The sequence below is a fragment of the Zosterops lateralis genome (assembly GCF_965231275.1).
Source record: "Zosterops lateralis genome assembly, chromosome: 39".
NCBI classification, from domain to species: Eukaryota; Metazoa; Chordata; class Aves; order Passeriformes; family Zosteropidae; genus Zosterops; species Zosterops lateralis.
This window is the reverse complement of record NC_139799.1, coordinates 663,420-684,570: the sequence shown is the minus strand read 5'-3', so window position 1 is coordinate 684,570 and position 21,151 is coordinate 663,420. Positions and strand designations below refer to the sequence as shown.

General features: G+C 51.3%; 1 protein-coding gene across 1 annotated transcript in view; it reads right to left on the bottom strand.

Annotated features, from left to right (window-relative positions):
• Positions 1-21,139, bottom strand: part of ATP2A1 (ATPase sarcoplasmic/endoplasmic reticulum Ca2+ transporting 1) — a 30,666-nt gene extending 9,527 nt beyond the window's left edge. Inside the window, exons 1-16 of the mRNA XM_083882225.1 lie at positions 19,602-21,139; positions 18,368-18,385; positions 17,567-17,649; positions 16,097-16,201; positions 14,249-14,387; positions 13,094-13,174; positions 12,639-12,724; positions 10,780-11,077; positions 9,181-9,347; positions 7,957-8,045; positions 6,963-7,065; positions 6,581-6,712; positions 5,397-5,522; positions 3,934-4,152; positions 2,469-2,804; positions 982-1,202 (exon numbers count right to left, since the gene is read on the bottom strand). Of these exons, the coding sequence (XP_083738351.1) occupies positions 982-1,202; positions 2,469-2,804; positions 3,934-4,152; positions 5,397-5,522; positions 6,581-6,712; positions 6,963-7,065; positions 7,957-8,045; positions 9,181-9,347; positions 10,780-11,077; positions 12,639-12,724; positions 13,094-13,174; positions 14,249-14,387; positions 16,097-16,201; positions 17,567-17,649; positions 18,368-18,385; positions 19,602-19,719 (2,321 nt within the window). The 5' untranslated portion in view covers positions 19,720-21,139. The remainder of the gene's footprint in view (positions 1-981; positions 1,203-2,468; positions 2,805-3,933; positions 4,153-5,396; positions 5,523-6,580; positions 6,713-6,962; positions 7,066-7,956; positions 8,046-9,180; positions 9,348-10,779; positions 11,078-12,638; positions 12,725-13,093; positions 13,175-14,248; positions 14,388-16,096; positions 16,202-17,566; positions 17,650-18,367; positions 18,386-19,601) is intronic.
• Between the last annotated feature and the right edge of the window lie 12 nt (positions 21,140-21,151).

The window sequence follows — 21,151 nt, the reverse complement described above, 5'->3', positions numbered from 1 at the left end:
GGGATTGGAACAAACTGGGAGGGACTGGGATAAACTGGGAGGGGATTGGGGGAGATTGGGATAAACTGGGATGGAGTGGGAGGGACTGGGAGGGACTGGGTTGAACTGGGAGGGACTGGGAGGGGATTGGGTTATACTGGGAGGGAGTGGGAGTGACTGGGAGGGGATTAGGGGAGACTGGGAGGGACTGGGAGGGGATTGAGTTGAACTGAGATAGGATTGGGATGGACTGGAAGTGACTGGGAGGGACTGGGAGTGACTGGGATAGGATTGAGTTATACTGGGAGTGACTGGGATAAACTGGGATAGGATTGGGACAAACTGGGAGGGGATTGGAAGGGACTGGGAGGGGACTGGGATGAACTGGGATGGAGTGGGAGGGACTGGGATGGAACTGGGATATACTGGGAGGGACTGGGAGGGACTGGGAGGGGCTGGGAGGGGCTGGGAGGGGATTAGAGGGGACTGGGAGGGACTGGGAGAGACTGGGACAAACTGGGATGGGACTGGGATGGACTTGGATGGAACAGGGACAGGACTGGGATAAACTGGGAGGGAACTGGGAGGGACTGGGAGGGAACTGGGATGGGACTGGGATATACTGGGAGGGACTGGGAGGGACTGGGAGGGACTGGGAGGGGCTGGGAGGGGCTGGGAGGGGCTGGGAGGGACTGGGGGGGACTGGGATAAACTGGGACAGGACTGGGATAAACTGGGATGGGACTGGGAGGGGATTGGGATGGAACTGGGACGGGACTGGGACAAACTGGGAGGGACTGGGATGGACTGGGACAAATTAGGATGGACTGGGACAAACTGGGGTGGACTGGGACAAACTGGGACAAACTGGGCTGAACCCACAACAGCACTGGGCCAAACTCCGCTGACGACCCCCAATCTCTCCAGACTGGTCCCAAACTGGCCCAAACTGGTCTCAAACTGTCCCAAACCGGGCCCAAACTGGTCCAAACCGGTCCTCACCAGACGACCTCGCCGACGTTGGAGGAGATGAGGTAACGGATGAACTGCTTCATGTTGTTGTAGATGGCCCTGCCCTCCTCCACGGCCGCCACGATGGTGGAGAAGTTGTCGTCGGCCAGGACCATCTCCGAGGCCGTCTTGGCCACGGCCGTGCCCGAGCCCATGGCGATGCCGATCTCGGCTTTCTTCAGCGCCGGCGCGTCGTTGACGCCGTCGCCCGTCTGGGGGAGGGCGGGAAATGGGGTTGGGTGGGTGGGGGGAACTCAAAAATTACATGAGATTGGTGGTGGAATCTCAAAAAAAAATCACGTTACGTTCATGAGGAGCATCAAAAAGGGGCTTTGACTCATGGATGAAACTCAAAAACCACGTTGGGTTCGTGAAGAAAATCAAAAATGGGGTTGGGTTGGTGGTGGGACCTCAAAAATTACATTAAAGTGGTGGTGGAACCCAAAAACCACGTCGGGATATCGAAAACGGGGTCGGGTTGGTGGTGGGACCCCAAAACTGTGTGGAGTTTTGGTGGTGGAACCCTAAAAACACGTTGGGTTGGTGGGGGAACCCAAAACGACATTGGGTTGGTGGTGGGACCTCAAAAAGACGTGTTGGGATATTGAAAATGGGGTTGGGTTGGTGGTGGGACCTCAAAAAGACGTGTTGGGACATTGGAAATGGGGTTGGGTTGGCGGTGGGACCCCAAAAATTACATTAAAGTGGTGATGGAACCCAAAAAAACATGTTGGGTTCATGAGGAGCATCAAAAGAACCCCAAAACCACATCGGGACATCGAAAACGGGGTTGGGTTGGTGGTGGAACCCCAAAAAAAATCACGTTGGGTTCATGAAGAAAGTCAAAAATGGGGTTGGGTTGGTGACAGAACCTCAAAAATCACATTAAAGTGGTGATGGAACCCAAAAAAACGTGTTGGGTTCATGAAGATAAATCAAAAATGGGGTTGGAATCATGGTGAACCCCAAAAACCACCTCAACCAACAACAGTTGACCACCAACCCCTCATAAATCAATGGTGGACCCCCAAAACAACATCCACCGAGACCTTTTTGATCTTAAACCTCCATAAATTGATAATGGACCCCCAAAACCACCTCAACCAATGACAACTGACCACCAACCCTCATGAATCCATGGTGGACCCCCAAAACCACGTCCACCAAGGCCTTTAGGACTTCAAACCCTCATAAATCAATGGTGGACCCCCAAAATTACATCAAGCAAGACCTTTTTGACCCCAAACCCCCCCCAAACCCACGATGGACCCCCAAAACCACCTCAACCAACAACAGTTGACCCCCAAACCCCCCATAAATCAATGGTGGACCCCCAAAATGCCGTCAACCAAGATCTTTTTGACCCCAAACCCTCATAAATCCAAAATGACATAATTCAAGATCTTCCAACCACAAACCCCCATAAATCAATGGTGGACCCCCCAAAACCACGTCAACCAACACCTTCAGCCCCTCACCATGGCGGTGATCTCGTCGAAGGACTGCAGGAACTCCACGATCTTGCTCTTGTGCGTGGGCTCGACGCGGGCGAAGCAGCAGGCGCGCCGGCACGCCTCGCGCTGCTCCGACAGCGGCAGGTCGTCGAACTCGCGGCCGGTGTAGGCGCGGCCCGTCACCTCCTCGTCCTCGCCGAAGATGCCGATGCGGCGGCAGATGGCGATGGCCGTGCCCTTGTTGTCGCCCGTGATCATGATGACGCGGATCCCGGCGTCGCGGCACAGCCGGATGGAGCCCATCACCTCCTTGCGGGGCGGGTCCAGCATCCCCACGCACCCCACGAACGTCAGGTCGGTCTGGGAGAGGAATTTTGGAAGGTCAGGGAAAAAAAAAGTTGAGTTTTGGAGGTCATGGAAACCAAAAAAAAATGGAATTTTGGAGGAGCGACAACTCAAAAAATTGAATTTTGGAGGAAGACAAACGCAAAAAAAAATTCAATTTTGCGATTTTGGAGGTCGTGGAGGAACCCAAAAAATTGGATTTTGGAGGTTGTGGAGGACCAGGAAACAAAAAAAAGGGAGTTTTGGAAGAGCAGAAACTCAAAAAATTGGATTTTGGAGGAGCTGGAACCCAAAAAAAATCGGATTTTGAATTTTGGAGGTCGTGGAAGATCAAGAACCCAAAATAAATTGAATTTTGGATGTCATGGAGGACCAAGAATCAAAAAAAATTGGATTTTGGAGGAAGAGGAAGCCAAAAAATTGGATTTTGGAAGTTGTGAAAGACCAAGACCCAAGAAAGTGGGGTTTTGGAGGAAGAAGAAGCCCCAAAAATGGTGATTTTGGCGGTGCCGGCGTCGCGGCACAGCCGGATGGAGCCCATCACCTCCTTGCGGGGCGGGTCCAGCATCCCCACGCACCCAACGAACGTCAGGTCGGTCTGGGATGGGTGGAAAAAACCCAAAAAAATTTAATTTTGGAGTCCCACCACCCAAATCAAGGTCCCACCACCCAAACCTGGCCAAATCCGATCTCCCGCCACCCAAAAAATGAGGTTCTACCACCCAAAATTAGGTCCCACCACCCAAACTTGACCAAACCAACGTCCCACCACCCAAATCTGAGCTCCCACCACCAAAAATGAGGTTCTACCCCCAAAAAATGACTGATTTTGAGCTCCCACCACCCAAAAATGACCAAACCTGGTCTCCCACCACCCAAAACAAGCTCCCACCACCCAAAAATCACCAAATCCAAGGTCCTACCACTAAAAAATGACCAATTTTGAGCTCCCACCACCCAAAAAAATCACCAAATCTGATCTCCCACCACCCAAAAATTACCAAATTTGAGGTCCCACCGCCCAAAACTGAGCTCCCACCACCCAAATCTGATCAAAATTAGGTCCCACCACCCAAATTTTGAGGTCCCACCACCCAAATCAAGATCCCACCACCCCCACCCCACCCCAAGACCCCCCACCCACCTCATACTCGGCGAACTTTGCCGAGTCCTCCAGGGCCATCTCCTCCTTCTTGGGGGGCGTGTCGCGGGTGGCCAGGGCCAGGCACCTCAGGGTGTCCCTGCCCGTCCCCCACTCCTTGATGACGCTCTGGATCTTCTCCTTCACCGCCGGCGTCAGCGGCACCCGCGCCGTCCCCACGCGCACGTAGCTGCAGCGGTCGATGACGCCCTCGGGGGCGCCCTGGGGAGGGGACAGGGGGGTCACCGGGGGGTGGTGGCACTTGGGGACACTTGGGGACACAGTGGTGGCACTCAGGGACATGGTGGGACCTGAGTCTGAGAAGGTTTGGGGTGGTGGGATGTGGCTGCAGCGGTCGATGACGCCCTCGGGGGCGCCCTGGGGAGGGGACAGGGGGGTCACCGGGGGGTGGTGGCACTTGGGGACACTTGGGGACATCATCATGGGGTGGTGAGATGAAGGTTTGGGGTGATGGGATCCAGGTTTGAGGAGCTTTGAGAAGGTTTGGGGTGGTGGGACAGTGTTGGAGACACTTGGGGACACAGTGGGACATGAATTTGAGAAGGTTTGGGGTGGTGGGATGAAGGTTTGGGGTGGTGGGACGGAGCTGCAGCGGTCGATCACGCCCTCGGGGGCGCCCTGGGGGGGACATTGGGGTCACCAGGGGGTGGTGGCACTTGGGGACATCACGGGACCAGGGTTTGAGAAGGTTTGGGGTGATGGGATCCAGGTTTGAGAAGGTTTGGGGTGGTGGGACGGAGCTGCAGCGGTCGATGACGCCCTCGGGGGCGCCCTGGCGGGGGGGACAGGGGGGTGACAGGGGGTGGTGGCACTTGGGGACATCATGGGACATCATCATGGGGTGGTGGGACGTGGTCATGGGGTGGTGGGATGAAGGTTTGGGGTGGTGGGACATGAGTTTGAGAAGGTTTGGGGTGGTGGGACAAAAGTTTGGGGTGGTGGGATGAAGGTTTGGAGTGGTGGGACACAGGTGACATCCCCCAGGTGACCCCCAGGTGACCCAGGTGACCCCAGATAACAGAGGTGACCCAGGTGACCCAGGAGGTGACACAGGTCACACAGGTGACCCCAGATGACCCCAGATGACCCCAGTCCCCCAGGTGACCCCAGATGACTCCCAGATGACCTCAGATGACCCCAGGTCACACAGGTGACCCTCAGATGACACAGGTGACCTCCAGGTGACCCCAGGTGACCCTCAGGCGACCCCAGATGACCCCCAGGTGACACAGGTCATACAGGTGACTCCAGGTGACCCCAGATAACCCCAGGTCCCACAGGTGACCCCCAGGTGACCCCCAGGTCTCCCCAGGTGTCCCCAGGTGCCCCCAGATGACCCCAGGTGTCCCCCAGGTGTCCCCCAGGTGTCCCCAGGTGCCCCCAGATGACCCCAGGTGTCCCCCAGGTGTCCCCAGGTGTCCCCAGGTGTCCCCAGGTGTCCCCACCTTGACGAACATCTTGTTTCCAACGGCGGCGCGCGAGGCCTTGGCCGGGGAACAGAAAACCGACATCGACTTCCGGTCCCGGGAAAACTCCAGCGTGAACTCCTTCTTCATCAGCTGCTTGATCACCTGCGGACAGGTGGGACAGGTGAGACAGGTGAGGACAGGTGGGACAGGTGAGGGGACAGGTGGGGACAGGTGGGACAGGTGAGGGGACAGGTGGGACAGGTGGGACAGGTGAGGGGACAGGTGGGACAGGTGAGGGACAGGTGACACCTGGGACAGGTGAGGGACAGGTGAGGGACAGGTGAGGGACAGGTGGGACAGGTGGGGACAGGTGGGACAGGTGAGGGACAGGTGAGGGACAGGTGAGGGACAGGTGGGACAGGTGGGGCAGGTGAGGGACAGGTGAGGGACAGGTGACACCTGGGACAGGTGAGGGGACAGGTGAGGGACAGGTGAGGGACAGGTGAGGGACAGGTGGGACAGGTGGGGCAGGTGGGGACAGGTGGGAGAGGTGGGACAGGTGGGACAGGTGGGGACAGGTGGGACAGGTGGTGACACAGGTGACCCCTCAGGTGCCCCAGGTGACCCCTCAGGTGACCCCAGGTGACCCCTCAGGTGACCCCAGGTGACACAGGTGACCCAGGACATCACACAGGTGACCCAGAAGGTGACACAGGTGACCCCTCAGGTGACCCACAGGTGACACAGGTGACACAGGTGACACTCATGGACAGGTCAGAGGTCACCAGGACATGGGGACAACGGGGACAACCAAGGACAGGGTGACAATGGGAGGTGACAGGTGACCCAGGAGGTGACACAGGTGACCCAGGTGACCCCTCAGGTGACCCCCAGGTGACACAGGTGACCCAGGACATCACACAGGTGACCCAGAAGGTGACACAGGTGACCCCTCAGGTGACCCACAGGTGACACAGGTGACACAGGTGACCCCCCAGGTGACCCCCAGGTGACCCCCAGGTGACCCCAGGTGACCCCCCAGGTGCCCCAGGTGACCCCCCAGGTGACCCCAGGTGCCCCCCAGGTGACCCCCAGGTGACACAGGTGACCCAGGTGACCCAGGACATCACACAGGTGACCCAGAAGGTGACACAGGTGACCCCTCAGGTGACCCCCCAGGTGACCCCAGGTGCCCCAGGTGACCCCCAGGTGACACTCACGGCGTTGCAGGCGTTGGCCCTCTCCACTTTGCTCAGGCTCCGGACGTCGGTGTTGAAGACGTTCATTTTCTCCACCAAACACGTCAGCGCCGTCTCCGTGGCCTCGCCCACCTTCTCGTAGACCCCCTTGGCCTGGGGGGACACCGAGTGACCAGAGTGACCACAGTGACCACAGTGACCAGAGTGACCAGAGTGACCACAGTGAGCACAGTGACCAGAGTGACCACAGGTGGCCGCAGGTGACCACAGTGACCACAGTGACCAGAGTGACCACAGTGATCACAGGTGGCCGCAGTGGCCACAGTGACCGCAGATGGCCGCAGGTGGCCGCAGTGGCCGCAGGGGGGTGGACAGGGGAGGGAGGGAGGGAGGGGGTGGTCACCTCGTTGTAGTCCAGCGAGGAGTCGTTGCAGAGGGCGCAGATTGTGGCCAGTTCCACCAGGCCGTCGTACTGGCCGGCCTTGACCGGACGGTCCTGCTTCAGCCTGGGGACACCAGGGTGGACATTGGGGTCAGGGTGGTCATCGGGGTGGTCATCAGGGTCATGGGGTCATCAGGGTCATGGGGACATTGGGGACATTGTGGACAGTGGGGTCATGGGGACATTGAGGTGGACATGGTGGTCATCAGGGTCAGGGTGGTCATTGGGGTCATGGGGACATCAGGGGTCATTGAGGTGGACATTGGGGTCATGGGGACATCAGGACGGACATCGTGGTCAGGAGGACATTGGGGACATTGAGGTGGTCATTGTGGTCATCAGGGTCATGGTGACATTGGGGTCATCAGGGTCATGGGGACATCAGGAGGACATCAGGGGCTGTCAAGGTGGACATTGGGTCATTGGTCATCAGGGTGGTCATCAGGGTCAGGGTGGCCATCACAGTCATGGGGACATCAGGATGGACATTGGGGTCAGGGGGACAGGGTGGTCATTGAGGTCACCAGGGTCATGGGGACACCAGGATGGACATTGGGGTCAGGGTGGTCATCAGGGTGGTCATCAGGGTCATGGGGACATTGGGGACACTGGGGACATGGGGACATCAGGGTGGACATTGAGGTCAAGGAGGACCTCGGGTGACATTTGGGGACACTCAGGTGACCCTTGGTGACCCCCAGGCGACATTGGGGACACTCAGGTGACCTTGGGGACACTCAGGTGACATTTGGGGACACTCAGGTGACCCTTGGTGACCTCAGGTGACATTTGGTGACCCCCAGGTGACATTGGGGACACTTGGGGACACTCAGGTGACGTTTTGGGACATTTGGGGACACTCAGGTGACCTCAGGTGACATTGGGGACACTTGGGGACACTCAGGTGACCCTGGTGACCCCCAGGTGACACTCAGGTGACATTGGGGACACTCACACTTCGCCCTCGGGCGCGTAGGTGGAGCCGGTGATGGAAAACTCGTTGAGGGAACAAACGTCGCCCTCGACCTTGTCCATGATGAACATCTGGGGACAGACGGGGACAATTTTGGGACATTTGGGGACAATTTTGGGACATTGGGGACTTTTGGGGACATTTGGGACAATTTGGGACATTTGGGGAGGTTTGGGGACAATTTTAGGACATTTTAGGACATTTGGAGACAATTTTGGGGCAATTTTGGGACATTCGGGGACATTTGGGGACATTTGGGGACGTTTGGGAAAATTTGGGAAAACTTTGGGACGTTTCGGGGACATTTGGGGACATTTGGGGACAATTTTGGGACTTTTGGGACATTGGGGACAATTTTGGGAAAATTTTGGGACGTTTGGGGACATTGGGGACATTTGGGGACATTTTGGGACAATTTTGGGGACTTTTGAGGTTCCTCAGGAGGAATTTTGGGGGTTTTGTGGAGGAAATTTTGAGATTTTCATGGAAATTTTCCGGATTTTCATAAAAAAATTTGAGGTTTCCATAGAAATTTTTATTTTCTCATGAAAATTTCGAGTTTCTCATGGAAATTTTGGGTTCTCCATAGAAATTTCAACTTCACCATGAAAATTTCAACTTTCTCATGAAAATTTTGGGGTTTCCACAGAAAATTCGAGTTTCTCATGGAAATTTTGGGTTCTCCATTGAAATTTCGACTTTCTCACTAAAATTCCAATTTTTCCACGAAAAATTCCGACTTTCTCACAAAAATTCTGGGAATTTCCCCTGGAATTTCAGGATTTTTTTCCCAGTGGTCAGTCCCGAAATGAAAATTCCGAGTTTCTCATGAAAATTTTGAGTTTTCCAAGGAAAATTCAAGTTGTCTCATGGAAATTTTGAGTTTCTCATGAAAATTTTTCAGTTCCCGATAGAAATTTTGAGTTTCCTGGAAAAATTTTTCAATTCCCAATGGAAATTTTGAGTTTCTCATGAAAATTTCGAATTTCTCATTAAAATTCTGAGTTTTCCACGGAAAATTCGAGTTTCTCATGGAAATTTTGGGTTCTCCATTGAAATTTCGACTTTCTCATTAAAATTCTGAGTTTTCCACGGAAAATTCCGCGTTTCTCACAAAAATTTTCAAATTTCTCACGGAAAATTCCAACTTTCTCATAAAAATTTCAGGAATTTTTCGGAATTTTTTTTTTTTTTTTGAGGTCCCACCTTGCAGACGGACATCTGGTTGGTGGTGAGGGTGCCGGTCTTGTCGGAGCAGATGACGGAGGTGCAGCCCAGCGTCTCCACCGAGGGGAGGCTCCGGACAATGGCGTTCTTCTTGGCCATGCGGCGAGTGCCCAGCGCCAGGCACGTGGTGATCACCGCCGGCAGACCTGGGGGGTCACCCAGGGGTCAGTGGGGTGGGCAGTGGTCAGTGGGGTGGGCAGTGGGGTGGGCAGTGCCCAGCGCCAGGCACGTGGTGATCACCGCCGGCAGACCTGGGGGGTCACCCAGGGGTCAGTGGGGTCAGTGGGGTCACCCAGGGGTCACCCAGGGGTCAGTGGGGTCAGTGGGGTGGGCAGTGGGGTCAGTGGGGTCACCACAGGGGTCAGTGGGGTGGGCAGTGGTCAGTGGGGTCAGTGGGGTGGGCAGTGGGGTGGGCAGTGCCCAGCGCCAGGCACGTCGTGATCACCGCCGGCAGACCTGGGGGTCAAGGGAGGGGTCAGTGGGGTCACCACAGGGGTCAGTGGGGTCAGTGGGGTGGGCAGTGGGGTCAGTGGGGTCACCACAGGGGTCAGTGGTCAGTGGGGTGGTCAGTGGTCAGTGGGGTGGGCAGTGGGGTCACCACAGGGGTCAGTGGTCAGTGGCGTGGTCAGTGGTCAGTGGGGTGGGCAGTGGGGTCACCACAGGGGTCAGTGGTCAGTGGGGTGGTCAGTGGTCAGTGGCGTGGTCAGTGGTCAGTGGGGTGGGCAGTGGGGTCACCACAGGGGTCAGTGGTCAGTGGGGTGGTCAGTGGTCAGTGGCGTGGTCAGTGGTCAGTGGGGTGGGCAGTGGGGTCACCACAGGGGTCAGTGGTCAGTGGGGTGGTCATTGAGTGGCCATTAGGACCGGTTAGAGTGGTGGTCATTCAATGACCATTGGGATTGGTCATCGTGGTGGTCATTTAATGAGTTTAATGACTGGTCATCACAGTGGTCATTTCATGGATGACCTTCATTGGTCATTGGGGTGGTCATTTAATGACCTTGAGGTCCTTGAGGACCATTGGGGTGGGCAGTAGTCAGTGGGGTGGGCAGTGGGGTCAGTGGGGTGGACCATTAACGGTCCATAACTGACCATGAATGACCTCCCAGACCCCATAAATGACCCCAAACCTCCTCCAAGACCCCAAAACTGACCCCAAACCTCCTCCAAGACCCCCAAAACCCACCCCAAACCTCCTCCAAAACCCCCAAACCCACCCCAAACCTCCCCCAAGACCCCAAAACCGACCCCAAACCTTCTCCAAGACCCCAAAACTGACCCCAAACCTTCTCCAGGACCCCAAAACTGACCACGAATGGTCCATAACTGACCACGAACGATCCATAAATGACCATGAACCTTCTCCAAGACCCCCAAAACTGACCACGAACCTTCTCCAAGACCCCCAAACCGACCCCAAACCTCCTCCAAGACCCCAAAACCCACCCCAAACCTCCTCCAAGACCCCAAAACCGACCCCAAACCTCCTCCAAGACCCCAAAACCCACCCCAAACCTCCTCCAAGAACCCAAAACCGACCCCAAACCTCCTCCAAGACCCCCCAAAACCCCCTTCCCAAACCTTCGGGGATGGCGGCCACGGCCAGGGCGACGGCGATCTTGAAGTAGTAGATGGCGCCGCGGATCCAGGAGCCGCCGTGGACGGGGTCGTTGAAGTGGCCGATGTTGATGGCCCAGACGGCGACGCAGATGAGGGAAATGACCTTGGAGAGCTGCTCCCCGAACTCGTCCAGTTTCTGCTGCAGCGGCGTCTTGTCCTGCTCCGTGGCCGCCATCTCGTCGCGGATCTTCCCGATCTCCGTGTTGACGCCCGTGGCCACCACGATGCCCACGGCTTTGCCGGCCCCGATGTTCGTGCCCTTTTTGGGGGAAAAAAACACGAAAATTTGGTGGTTTAGACCCTAAAATTTAAGGGTTTTTTAGAACTAAATATGGGACATTTGACCCCCCCAAAAATTTGAATTTTTTTTTTTGGAGCCAAAAATGAGTAAATTGACACCAAATTTGAGGGTTTTAGACCTGAAAGTTGAAGTTTTTTAGACCCCAAAATGAGGGAATCGACACCCGAATCTGATTTTTTTTTTTTCAGCCAAAAAATGGGAGGTTTGACACCAAAATTTGAGGGTTTTAAACACAAATTTGGCCGTTTTGCCCCAAAAATTAACCCAAAAATTAGAGGCTTTTAGACCCAAATTCGGCTGTTTTGCCCCAAAATTTGAGTGGCTGCACCCCCAAAAATTCGAGGTTTTTTAAGACCCAAATTTGGCTGTTTAGCTCCAAAAAATAAACCCTAAAATTTGGGTTCTTTGGGGCCCAGCTCGTCCCGATCTCCGTGTTGACGCCCGTGGCCACCACGATGCCCACGGCTTTGCCGGCCCCGATGTTCGTGCCCTGGTTTTGGGGGGAAAAAAATGAAATTTTGGGGGTTTGAGAGTGAAAATTTCAGGGTTTTTTAAGGTGAAAATTGGGGGGGTTTTTAATCCAGAAATGAACCCAAAGATTGGAGTTTTATTGGAGCCAAAAAATGAGGAAATCGACAGCAAAATTTGAAATTTTTTGAGCGAAAAATGAGAGGTTTGATCCTCAAATTTGAGGTTTTTTAGATCCAAATTCATCCCAAAATTTGAGTGTTTTTGGAGCTGAAACTGAGTAAATTGAACCCAAAATTTGAGGGGTTTAGACCCAAAAATGAGGAGTTTGACCTTAAAATTTGAGGTTTTTAAAGGTCGAAATTTGGCTGTTTTGCCCCAAAATTTGAGGGATTTGACCCAGAATTTGAGGTTTTTATACCCAATTTCAGCTGTTTCGCCCCAAAATTTGAGGTTCTTTAGAGCCAAAAATGGGAAGTTTGACCCCAAAATTTGAGGGGTTTTAGACCCCAAATTTGGGTGGTTTGACTCCAATAATTTGAGGGTTTTTAGACCCAAATTTGGCTGTTTCATCCCAAAAATGTCACAGACGGCGTCACACAGGTGACACTGATGACGTCGCACAGGTGTGACACAGGTGACACACACAGGTGACACTGATGATGTCGCACAGGTAACACACACAGGTGACGCGCACACCGATGACGTCACCCAGGTGGCGCACACAGGTAACACACACAGGTGACACACACTGATGATGTCGCACAGGTAACACACACAGGTGACGCGCACACCGATGACGTCACCCAGGTGGCGCACACAGGTAACACACACAGGTGACACACACTGATGATGTCGCACAGGTAACACACACAGGTGACGCGCACACCGATGATGTCACCCAGGTGGCGCACACCGATGACGTCACTCACCGAGAAGAGCATGTGACACTGACACACACAGGTGACACAGGTAACACACAGGTGACACTGATGACGTCACACAGGTGACACAGGTGACACAGGTGACGCACACCGATGACGTCACTCACCGAGAAGAGCATGTTCTTCTTGTCCTGGTTGACGGCGCGGGGGTCGGGCACCGGGTCCGTGTGTTTGATCACCGACACCGACTCCCCTGCGCCGGGGAGGGACGGTCAGGACCAGTATGGACCAGTATGGACCAGTATAGACCAATATAAACCAGTGTGGACCAGTATGGGCCAGTATAAACCAGTATGGACCAGTATAGACCAGTATGGACCAGTATAAACCAATATAAACCAGTATAAACCAATATAAATCAATATAAACCAGTATAAACCAGTTTAAACTAGTTCAAACCAGTACAAACCAGTACAAACCGATATAAACCAGTTTAACCAGTACAAACCAGTATAAAAAAATCCCCTTTAATCCAATTTTTTTTCCCACTTTTAACCCTTTAACCCCCTCCCAGTCCCTCCCAGTCCCCTCCCAGTCCCTCCCAGTCCCTCCCAGTACAAACCAGTAAGGATGGACTGGTCCACTCTCAGCGTGGTGGATTTGATGGAGATGATGCGGATGTCGGCCGGGACCTTGTCCCCAACTGGGGACACACAGAGCGTTACTGGGACGGACTGGGACGGACTGGGGGGGACTGGGACAAACTGGGACAAACTGGGACAAACTGGGACAAACTGGGACAAACTGGGATGAACTGGGACAAACTGGGACAAACTGGGAGGGACTGGGAGGGACTGGGAGGAAAAAACTTGGTGGTTTTGGGGTGGAAAATGGAGATTTTGGGAGCGAAAGTGGGACTGGGATGGACTGGGAGGGACTGGGGACAATGTCCCCAATGTCCCTGTGACCCCAGAGTGACCCCTGGGTGACCCCAGAGTGACCCCTGGGTGACCCCACTGTCCCCATTGACCCCAATGTCCCCATGACCCCTGGGTGACCCCATTGACCCCAATGTCCCCAATGTCCCCAATGTCCCCATGACCCTTTGACCCCTGGGTGACCCCAATGACCCCATTGACCCCAATGTCCCCAATGTCCCCAATGTCCCTGTGACCCTGTGACCCCTGGGTGACCCTGTTGTCCTTGATGTCCCCAATGTCCCCGATGTCCCCAGTGTCCCCAATGTCCCCAATATCTCCATGACCCCTGGGTGACCCTGTTGTCCCCACTGTCCCCATTGACCCCATTGTCCCCAATGTCCCCAATGTCCTCAATGACTCCATGACCCCTGGATGACCCTGGGTGTGTCCATCACCCTGATGACCCCAATGTCCCCGATGTCCCCGGTGTCCCCAGTGTCCCCACCTGCCACCTCGGCGATGTCCCCGGGCACCAGGTCCCTGGCCTTGATCCTCTGCACGGCCCATTGTCACCCCAATGTCCCCAATGTCCCCAATGTCCCCAATGTCCCCATTGACCCCAATGTCCCCGATGTCCCCATTGACCCCAATGTCCCCAATGTCCCCAATGTCCCCATTGACCCCAATGTCCCCAATGTCCCCGATGTCCCCAATGACCCCATTGACCCCAATGACCCCATTGACCCCAATGTCCCCATTGACCCCAATGTCCCCGATGTCCCCGATGTCCCCATTGACCCCAATGTCCCCAATGTCCCCAATGTCCCCAGTGTCCCCGATGTCCCCGATGTCCCCACCTGCCACCTCGGCGATGTCCCCGGGCACCAGGTCTCTGGCCTTGATCCTCTGCACGGCCTTTCTGTCGCTGCGATAAACTTTCCCCATCTCGGGCTCGTATTCCTTGAGGGCCTCGATGGCGTTTTCTGCGTTCCGCTCCTGGGGACACCGGGGACACGTTGGGGACACGTTGGGGACACGTTTGGGGACATTGGGGACATGGTGGGGACATGTTTGGGGACATTGAGGGGACAGCACGAGGAGCATTGGGAACACCAAGGAGATGTTGGGGACGCGTTTGGGGACATTGGGGACACATTTGGGGACATCAAGGGACAGTATGGGGACATTTGGGACACCAGGGACACGTTTGGGGACATCGGGGACATGGTGGGGACATTGGGGACACATTGGAGACAATGCAGGGACATTGGGGACACATAGGGGACATTGGGGACACCACAGGGACATGTTTGGGGACACTGAGGACATCAGGGATAACGTGGGGACATTGGGGACATTGGGGACATTGGGGGACACGTTTGGGGACATTGTGGACACGTTGGGGGACATTGGGGACACCAAGGGGATGTTGGGGACATGTTTGGGGTCATTGGGGACAGGTTTGGGGACGTTGGGGACATCAAAGGGATGTCGGGGACATGTTTGGGGACATTGGGGACAATGTGGGGACATTAGGGGACACCACAGGGACACATTGGGGACATTGGGGACATGTTTGGGGTCATTGGGGACAGGTTTGGGGACGTTGGGGACATCAAAGGGATGTCGGGGACACGTTTGGGGACATTGGGGTCATTGGGGACACGTTTGGGGACATTGGGGGTATGTTGGGGACATTGAGGGACATGTTGGGGACAGTGCAGGGGACATTGGGGACACCACAGGGACACATTGGGGACATTGGAGACACGTTTGGGGACGTTGGGGACAGCAGGAGGGACATTGGGGACACCACAGGGACATGTTGGGGACATTGAGGACACACCTGGGGACATGGTGGGGACACTGGGGACAATGAATGGGGATGAAAAATGTCCCTCAATGTCCCCAAACCCCCCCAGGTGTGTCCCAGGTGTGTCCCAGGTGTGTCCCCAGGTGTGTCCCAGGTGTGTCCCCAGGTGTGTCCCAGGTGTCCCCAGGTGTGTCCCAGGTGTGTCCCCAGGTGTGTCCCAGGTGTGTCCCCAGGTGTCCCCAGGTGTCCCCAGGTGTGTCCCAGGTGTGTCCCCAGGTGTGTCCCAGGTGTCCCCAGGTGTGTCCCCAGGTGTCCCCAGGTGTCCCCAGGTGTGTCCCAGGTGTGTCCCCAGGTGTGTCCCAGGTGTGTCCCAGGTGTGTCCCAGGTGTGTCCCCAGGTGTCCCCAGGTGTCCCCAGGTGTGTCCCAGGTGTCCCCAGGTGTGTCCCCAGGTGTCCCCAGGTGTGTCCCCAGGTGTGTCCCAGGTGTCCCCAGGTGTGTCCCCAGGTGTGTCCCCAGGTGCCCCCAGGTGTGTCCCAGGTGTGTCCCAGGTGTGTCCCAGGTGTGTCCCAGGTGTCCCCAGGTGTGTCCCCAGGTGTCCCCAGGTGTCCCCAGGTGTGTCCCCAGGTGTGTTTTGGGTGTCCCCAGGTGTCCCAGGTGTCCCAGGTGTGGCCCCAGGTGTGTTTTGGGTGTCTCAGGTGTGTCCCCAGGTGTCCCAGGTGTCCCCAGGTGTCTCAGGTGTCCCCAGGTGTGTTTTGGGTGTCCCAGGTGTGTCCAGGTGTCCCCAGGTGTGTCCCAGGTGTGTCCCCAGGTGTGTCCCAGGTGTGTCCCAGGTGTCCCCAGGTGTCCCCAGGTGTGTCCCAGGTGTGTCCAGGTGTCCCCAGGTGTCCCCACCTGCCACACCCCGACCACGGCGTTGGCGATGAGGATCAGGAGGATCACAAAGGGCTCCACGAAGGCCGTGATGGTTTCCTCGCCCTCCTCGAACCAGGCCAGCACCTGGGACAGGGGACAGGTGACACTGGTGACACCTGTGTCACCGAAAACCCCAAATTCACAAAATTCACACAAAAATCCCAAAAAAAATCCGGTTGAAATTGGGCGAAATTTGGGCAAAATTCGTCAAAATTCATAAAAATTGACCCAAAAAATTCGCCCCAAAATTCCCCCCAAAATTACACAAAATTATCCGAAATTTCCCCCAAAATTTGCAAAATTTCCCCTCGAAATTTCCTCAAAATTTCCCCAAAATTCTCCCCAAAAATCCCCAAATTTTTCCCCAAAATTCCCCCAAATTTTCCCCAAAATTTTCCCCAAATTCCCCCCAAAATTCCCCCAAATCCCAAAATTTCCCCTCAAAATTTAACACCATTTTGGATCAAATTTTTGACAATTTTTGTGCCATTTTTGTGCCATTTTTGGGCCATTTTTTTTACAATTTTGGGACCATTTTTTGGCCAATTTTTGGGCCACATTTGGGGACATTTTTAGGACAATTTTGGACCATTTTTGGACCCTTTTTTGGACATTTTTTGGCCCATTTATTTTAAAATTTTGGGATAATTTTGGCACAATTTTGTGACCATTTTTGGTGACATTTTGGACCCTTTTTTGGACCATTTTTAGATCATTTTTGGACTCCTTTTTGGCCAAATTTTGGACCTTTTTTTGACAAATTTGGGGCCATTTTTGGGCCATTTTTGGACCATTTTTTGAGCCATTTTTGTGCCAATTTTGTGTCATTTTTGGGCCAATTTTTGGACCATTTTTGGACCCTTTTTTTGACAATTTTGGGGACAATTTTTGGGACATTTTGGGGGGATTTTGGGCCATTTTTGGACCTTTTTTTTTACAACTTTGGGCCAATTTTGGTGACACTTTGGGGCCATTTTTGGACCCTTTTTTTGGGCCATTTTTGTGCCATTTTTGAGCCATTTTTAGACCATTTTTGGACCATTTTTGGACCATTTTTGTGCCATTTTGGATTCCTTTTTGGCCAATTTTTGGACCCTTTTTTGGACCAATTTTGGATCCATTTTTGGATCCATTTTTGTGCCATTTTTTGTGCCATTTTTGGACCATTTTTTTACATTTTTGGCCCATTTTTGGCCCATTTTTTCCACAATTTTGGGACAATTTTTGGACCATTTTTTTGCCATTTTTGAGCCATTTTTGGACAATTTTTTTTTTCATTTTTGGGCCACTTTTTGACCAAATTTTTCACAACTTTGGGACAAATTTTGGACCATTTTTGGACCATTTTTGGGCCATTTTTTTGACAATTTTTTGGCCATTTTTGGGCCATTTTTTCCCCATTTTTGTGCCATTTTTTTGCCATTTTTGGCCATTTTTGGGGACACTCACGAAGGAGATGCAGGCTGCCAGGAGCAGGATCCGCACCAGGAGATCCTCAAACTGCTCCACCACCAACTCCCAGATCGACTTCCCTGCAATGGGGAAAAAATTGGAGAATTTTGGGGCATTTTGGGGATTTTTGAGGAATTTTGGGGATTTTTGGGGACATTTTGGGGATTTTTTGGGGATTTTTTTGGGATTTTTGGGTCAATTTTAGGGATTTTTGGGGATTTTTTGGGGATTTTTGGGGCATTTTGGGCATTTTTGGGGCTTTTAAGGGAATTTTAGGATCTTTTTGGGACATTTTGGGACAATTTTGGGGATTTTTTTGAATTTTTGGAGATTTTTGGGGAATTTTGGGGATTTTTTGGGGCAATTTGGGGGATTTTTGGGGATTTTTTTGGGACATTTTGGAGATTTTGGGGGAATTTTGGGGATTTTTGGGGCTTTTTAGAGAATTTTAGGAATTTTTTTGGACATTTTGGGACAATTTGGGGGATTTTTGGGGATTTTTTGGGAATTTTGGAGATTTTTTGGGGAATTTTGGGGAGTTTTGGGATTTTTTGGGGGGAATTTTGGGACAATTTTGGGGATTTTTGGGGATTTTTTTTGAATTTTGGAGATTTTTTGGGGAATTTTGGGGATTTTTGGGGATTTTTTTGGGGATTTTTTTTGGGACATTTTGGGACAATTTGGGGGATTTTTTGGGATTTTTTGGGGGATTTTTTTGGGGAATTTTGGGCATTTTTGGGACATTTTTGGGTCATTTTTGGGACATTTTTGGGACATTTGGGGACATTTGTGACTCACCTTCCTCAGCCGGGAGCTCTGGGCGGGGGAGGAAAAGGGACACGTTAGAAAAGAGACAAAATCCCCCAAAATTCACCCAAAACTCACCCAAAATTTCCCCAAATTTTCCCCCCAAAATTTCCCCATTTTTTTTCCCCAAATTTCCCCCCAAATCCCCCAAATTTTCCCCCAAATTCTCCTCAAAATTTCCCCAAAATTCCCCCCAAAAATCCCCCAAAATTACCCCAAAAATTCACCCAAAATTACCCCAAAATTCACCCAAAAAATCCCCAAAAATTTCCCCAAAAAATACCCCAAAATTCACCCAAAATTCACCCAAAATATCCCAAAAATCTCCCCAAAATTCCCCCAAAAAATCCCCAAAATTTCCCCCAAAATCCCCCCAAATTCCCCCCAAATTACCCCAAAATTTCCCCAAAAAATCCCCCAAAATCCCCAAAAATTCCCCCCAAAATTCTCCCAAAATTCCCCAAAATTTCCCCCAAATTCGCCCCAAAATTCCCCCCAAAATTCCCCAAAAATCCCCCAAAATCCCCCAAAAGTCCCAAATTTTCCCCCGAAAATCCCAAATTTTCCCCAAATTCCCTAATTTCCCCAAAAAATCTCCCAATTTTCCCCAGAAAGTCCCAAATTTTCCCCCCAAAAAACCCTCAAAAACCCAAAAAATCCCAATTTTCCCCCCAAAATCCCCAAAAATCCCAATTTTCCCTCCTAAAAATCCCAAATTTCCCCCAAAATCCCAGTTTTCCCCCCAAGAATCCCAAATTTCCTCCAAATTTCCCCCCAAACCTCCTTAAAGCCCAAAAAATCCCCAAAAATCCCATTTTTGCCCCCAAAAATCCCAAAAAAATCCCAATTTTCTCTCCCAATTTTCTCCAAATTTTCTCCCATTTCCCTCCCAAAAAAAATTTCCCCATTTTCCCCCAAATTTCCCCCGAAAAAAAATTCCCAATTTTCCCCCTGAAATCCCATTTTTTCCCTCCAAAAATCCTCCAAAAAATAAAAAAAATTCCCAAAAATCCCTTTTTTCTCCCAAAAATCCCCTAAAATTCCCCCTAAAAAATCCAAATTTTTTTCCCCAAAAAATCCCCCCAAAATCCCTTTTACTCCCAAAAAATCCCATTTTTTCCCTCCAAAAAACCCCCAAAAATCCCCAAAAAATCCCAAATTTCCCCCAAACCCCCCAAACCCCCAAAATTCCCATTTTCCCCCAAAAAAACTTTAATTTTCTGACCGTTGGGTCCGTATTTCTCGAGGCTCCTCTTGACCTGCTCGGGGCTGAGCCCGACGCTCTCGGTGACCCCGAAAAAGGCCAAACATTCCTCGGCCGTTTTGGCGTGAGCGTTTTCCATGGTCAAAAAACCCCAAAAAACTCCCCAAAAATCAAAATAAAATTAAATTTTTATGGGGTTTTTATGGTGGGAAAAATAGGGGAAAAAATCTGGAAAAAATTCCAAAAAAATTCCCTGAAAAAACCCCAAAAAACTCCCCAAAAATCAAAATAAAATTAAATTTTTATGGGTTTTATTGGTGGGGATAAAAGGAAAAAAAAAAATCCGAAAAAATTCTGAAAAAATTCCCTGAAAATTCCCCGAAAAACCCCAAAAAATTCCCCAAAAATCGAATTAAAATTTAAATTTTTATGGGTTTTATTGGTGGGAAAATAGGGGAAAAAAATTCCACCCAAAATTCCCCTGAAAAAAACCGAAAAAATTCTGAAAAAATTGAATTTAAATTTATATTTTTATGGGTTGTTTTTTTTTTTTTGTGGAATAAAAGGAAAAAAAATCGCGAAATTTCCCCCCAAAAAAATAATTCCCAAAAAATTCCCAAAATTCCCCAAATTTCCCCGAAATTTCCCTGAAAATTAAAATAAAATTAGAATAAAATTCCCTGAAAATTAAAAGAAAATCAGAAAAATTCCCCCAAAATTTAAAGAAAATCAGAAAAAATTTTCCCTGAAAAACGAAAAAAAAATTTGAAAAAAAAAAAATTAGGAAAAATGAAAAGAAAAAAAAAAGAAAAAAAAAATCCCTGAAAAATCAAAAAAAAAAAAAAAAAAAAAATCAGAAAAAAAGAGAAAAATCCCTAAAAAATCCCCAAAAAATAAATTAAAAAAACGGGAAAAAAAAGCCCAAAAAAACCCCAAAAACCCTCAAACCCTCCCCCAAAAAACCCCAAAAATCCCCCAAAAAGCCCCCAAAAACCCCCCAAAAAACCCCCAAAACTCAAAAAAAAAACCTAAAAATGCCCCCAAAAATCCCCCAATTAAAACTCAAAAAATAAATTAAAAATAAATTAAAAATAAATGAAAATAAATTGAATTTTCCTCCCCCTCCCCCCCGTTGGAGCGGCCGAGGCTCTTTGGGGGGAGGGGGAGGAACGAGGGGCTTTAAAAAGGGGGGGCGGGACCCCCAAATCCGCCCCTCCCCCACCCGAAAAAAACCCTGACCCCTCCCCCACCCAGAAAAAAAATCCCCTCCCCCACCCGAAAAAAAAAATGGGCCCAAAATTCCAAAATTTGGCCCCTCCCCCACCCCAAAAAATGGTCCCAAAATTTAAAAAAATTAAAATTAAAATTGGAAATTAAATTAAAAAAAAATTTGGGATTTTTTGGGGCCCCTCCCCCACCCTAAAAAAAAGGGTCCCAAAATTTAAAAAAAATTTTTAAAAAATTAAAATTAAAATTAAAATTAAAATTAAAATTGGGAATTAAATTAAAAAAAAAAAAAAATTGGGGGTTTTTGGGACCCTCCCCCACCCTAAAAAAAAAGGGTCCCAAAA